General features: G+C 31.3%; 1 protein-coding gene across 1 annotated transcript in view; it reads left to right on the forward strand.

Annotated features, from left to right (window-relative positions):
- LOC112009785 (beta-amyrin 28-monooxygenase) overlaps positions 1-4,266 on the forward strand; it is a 28,256-nt gene extending 23,990 nt beyond the window's left edge. The window contains 2 exon segments of the mRNA XM_065767048.1: positions 3,559-3,746; positions 3,931-4,266. Of these exon segments, the coding sequence (XP_065623120.1) occupies positions 3,559-3,746; positions 3,931-4,266 (524 nt within the window).
- Positions 4,267-4,912: the final 646 nt, after the last annotated feature.

A 4,912-nucleotide genomic window follows, 5' to 3' on the forward strand; every position in this document is an offset into this window, starting at 1 on the left:
GGCAGAGCAGTGTAAGGGAAAGGCAGAGCATCGGGAGGCAGAGCATCGTGAAAGGGAAAGGCAAAGCATCATGAAAGGGAAAGGCAGAGCATTGGGTTTTAGAAAACTGTTATTATGTATTTTTTTTTTTTTTTAATAATGTGCTAATGTGAAAATTTGTAGGAGTTTCAGAAGTTTCGGTTTTATATATATAATAATAATAATATATATATATAGATTAAAAATAAATTTAATGTTACAAAAAAAAAAAACCTATGCTTATTTTGTTTGTATGATAAAGTAGCCTGTTCCAATTTTACTTATCTTACTATTACTGGTAGAGCCCCAAAAGGAATATATTAGAAAACATGTTACTAATATCTTTTGGTATGGATTATTGTTGATACCCATTTTTGATAATATCGATCCAAAGGCTGAAGAAGGAAAGAATATGGCAAAAGCCCAATGGGCCTGCTCAATAGAAATTGATAAGAAATAAGAAGGAATGAGGTAAAGAACTAATAGGCTCGGGCCAGTAGAGTGAAATGTGGTCTATGTTGATCCCATATCGTGAACTCAAATCAGAAGTTCCAGATGCCACGAGAATGAAAAAAAAAATGACACAAAACCAAGCAACAGCAGTAGAAATCACATGGTGAAAGAAAAGACGAATCATGAAGAAGAAGACAATAGTGTAATGGCCGGAGCACCACCAACATGTAGTCCAGCCAATGCAGGGAAAGTGGGCCCACGACTGAAGGGGGTTCAAAGGGTGTGGTTTGGTAAAGGGGGGAAAAGAGCCTAGTTTCGATATTCTATCAAGACCTCTTTTGGGAGATGCCCTACTATGAAGGCACTTTACCCGTAATAGGTAGTAGACCAGCTAGGACCACTTGATGCATGCTAGAGGGAATTGATAAAAAGAGACCTAAGGTTTTACCATTTAGAGAGAGAGAGAGAGAGAGAGAGAGAGAGAGAGAGGTACACATTGCAGAACTTGTAGGAGAGAGTTTGTCGTGAAGTAGGAAGTGAAAGAGATAGAAAGTCCTATCCACAATCAAGGATTAGTTGAGGTTAAACCCATACGGTTAAAGGGCAATGGGCACTCCTGAAGAGTGTCAGTAGTAGACAAAAATGGTGGGTGAACAACAAGGCTAAAAAGGAGAAATTACATGAGTTTGATTTGGCATATAAATAGGAATAGTAACATAGGCAATTTGAATAAGAAATTGAAAGTGAAATAAGTAGGGCTATAAATGAACCAAACCATTCATGAACAACTTGAGCTCGCCTCGATAAAAAGTTTGTTCATGTTTGTTTGTTTATAAATAAGTCAATCTTGAGCCTTAGTTTTAGACTTGTTTAAAAAACAAGCTGAGTCCAAGCAAAAAAAATTTGTTCATGAACAAGCTCGTGAGCTATAAGGCTTGATACAAAACAATTCAAGTATATAGACTCATTTATAATTTATATGTGTTTGCTAAATAAACTTATTACACATATCTTAATAATGATATGGCCAACATGAGATTACTACCCATTACCTTAATTTTCCTTCCCTTTAAATTGACCAAACACTACTTTAGACTTTAGTTACATTTAAAAAAATAAAAAACAAAAAAATTTAAGTGAGCCAAGTATGATCCTTCCCCATCAACGATCTAATGTAAAATTATGAAACATGTTAATCTTTTCCCATTTATAATAATTACAAATAAGTATTTTTCTAATTTTTCACCATCTAATGTGAATGTAAAAATTCTGTTTTGAACAATTGTTGAAATTGTAGACAATGAAGGATGAATGAATGGATTTAATTATGTAAAATTTAAATTTGAATAATGGCTAATCATAAATTTTGTAGGGTACCATCATGTCGTCCAATGCAATAAATTTGTCTAGTGATTTGAGAGTGGAATCGACAAATTCAGCACAAAAAATAATTAATGATAATTCACATTTTGAGATTTAGAATTAGTTCTATTTGGCTAGGTTTTTGTAATTCCAATAACTAAAAATGTTATCTGGTTGTCTTAAAATAAATAAAAATGTTAAAACTAAAAGTTCAATATGCCATAGAATTTTTATATTTAAAAAATAAATCATTTTTATTGAAAGTGGTGTTACAAGTAGTGATATCACTTTTTTCAATATGCTAAAATTATTGTTACTCTTATTATATAATTTTAGGACACTATATGTTCAATAACCCTCCAAGTAGTGATATCACCTTTATCCATCCTCTTTCGGATTGCACCAATAACTTTTGTCCTTTACAACTTTTATCCAAACTGGTACACAATTTTTTTTTTTTTTTTTTTTTTTGAGGAAGAAACTGGTAGACAATTGAATAAGATTTGTTGTAGTTTCTTAATTTTATTTTTCACTAAGCATACCTTGTGCCATGTATGGGGAAAAAATCAAACATAATATAATACTCTTTAGGTTGCATCAATTAACTCAAATAGTAAAATCTCTTATATATATATATATATAAGCTGAAGCGTAACATTTTTTATTATTACGCTTCTGTTGAGCCATATCAACGGCCACATCAACTTATTTTGTACCTTTAAAATTTTTTTTTTATTCTCCCTATTCTTAAAAAATAAAAAATAAAACCTCTTATTCTCTCCGTTAGTTCACATTTACGGTTACACTTCCTCCAACATTTCCCCTCCCTTTTTGCTTTTTTATCTCCCCACTACTCTCTACTTTACCGTTACATTTCCTTCATCATTTTTTCTTTCTTATATTTTTACTATTTTTTTCCTCATTTTATTTTTTTATAAATTTGATATCATTTCTCCCATTCAATCCATATTTTTCCCACGAAAAAACTATAAGTACTCTCTCTCTTTCTAGATTTTTTTTCTTTCTTATAACTTTGATTAAGGTTGATGGTTTTTTTTTTTTTAATGTGTTATGGTATTGTGTTTTTTAAATTTCCCATCACAAAGTCCTCTCTTTCTTTTGTAGGCTTGGTTGAATTTTGGTTTGGGTTAATACTTAATTTTTTTGGAAATAAGAATTTGAGTTTATAATAAAACACAATCTACATGGCTTGAAATTTGAATATGCCTACCATTTGTTTGAGTAATAAATTATTATAAAGTATATCTTTTATTCCTTTGATTTCATTTTAATTTTGGTTAATATAAATTGTAAATTTGTGATAAGTTTTTATTATATTGATAATCTCCTTATTCTTTAAGAGATGAGAAATTTGAATAATAAATTTGAAACTTATAAAGTTTAGTTGTATATTAGGCAAATATAACACACTACAACAGAAATTAGAAGAATATGATTCTCCTTAAAAAAATATTAATCAAACATACAAAAAATAATATTATGATATATTTGTAGAGATAAAAAATACTTGCAGAATTTTTTTTTTTAAAATAAATAATACTTGAAGTAATTGTTACTTTTTATAAATTACACCTCATTACATAATATTTATATATTCCCATGCATCGCGTGGGTCTGCGACTAGTTTAAAATAAAAGTTAAATCATATTGATACAGAATCATTGTTTGGTCATCTTCATTAATTCATGTTTTTGTATCAAATAGAGCAAATGGAGATTGCGAAATCAAAGAAACCAGGGGAGTTACTTAACTGGGATGACATTCAAAAGATGAAGTATTCATGGAATGTGGCTGGTGAAGTGATGAGACTTTCCCCACCTCTTCAGGGTGCTTTTCGAGAGGCTACTAATGGCTTTATTTTTTCTGGTTTCTTTATTCCCCAAGATTGGAAGGTTGGTATATATATATATATATATATATTTTTTTTTATACCGTGCTTATGCTAATTAATGCACGTGTATTTTTGTATTTTTGTGTTTGTATGTTCTAATAAATATTACGGTTTCTTTAAAAAAAAAAAATTGGATGTTTATATTTGCAATAACTTTACATTTTAAATTTTTGTTAATTTCATAGTTATATTGGAGTGCAAATTCAACACATAGGAACCCAGAATTCTTCCCATAGCCTGAAAAGTTTGACCCCTCAAGATTTGAAGGGAATGGACCATTACCTTACAGCTACGTACAATTTGGAGGAGGACCTAGGATGTGCCCTGGAAAAGAGTATGCACGCATGGAAATTCTAGTTTTCATGCATAATGTTGTGAAGAGGTTCAAATGGGAGAAGTTGCTTCCTGATGAGAAGATCATTGTGAATCCAATGCCCATACCGGCCAAAGGGCTTCCCGTTCGCCTTCTTCCTCACAATGCTTTTCTTTTTTATTTTTTTATATGTACAGAATTTCTTTAGAAATCACAAAATGTTACCTTAATTTACTTGCAGACCACCCCCACCTGATATTTTTTGCTGATTTGTAAGGCCTTCCATACAAGTCTGTCCCTCACAAGGGTGCAAGACCATCTTAGAACCAATAGCTATTTCGTAAAAGTGGTTCAATAATATTTTTTTCAATAAATAATATCTTGACATGATCTATAAAACTAATTAACTCAAAATTTTTTAATTTTACCATCATAATTAAAAGAGGGTTATTGTAAACATCCCATTTAAATACTGGTTAATAAACTCAAAACTCTTGGTCCCCAGTGATGATACTAGAAGGCGAAAGTCTTAGTCAAATAGTGCATGACTTGGAGGATGTAAAATGAGAAAATCATGGAAAAGTTCCTACAATTGGGTCCTTCAACTTTGGGCATGAAAGTCGAAGTACTCATAACCCCAAAGCTACAACAAGAGAAGTCAGCATTTAAATCAAATCGTGAGCACAATATGAGGAAGTAAGGGTCAAGGAAAATAAGTCTTTACCTCCCAATTACTTGGTGAACAGCCTGAACCATATGTGGAAACAAGGTGGCATAAGTAGATCCATAATCAAAGTCCCTGATATGGTCCACATCCTCTAAAAATGGAAGTTGATGGGTCTTTGGTGATGAAG

Source organism: Quercus suber, unplaced genomic scaffold (assembly GCF_002906115.3).
Source record: "Quercus suber isolate HL8 unplaced genomic scaffold, Cork oak 2.0 scaffold_768, whole genome shotgun sequence".
Lineage (NCBI taxonomy): Eukaryota > Viridiplantae > Streptophyta > Magnoliopsida > Fagales > Fagaceae > Quercus > Quercus suber.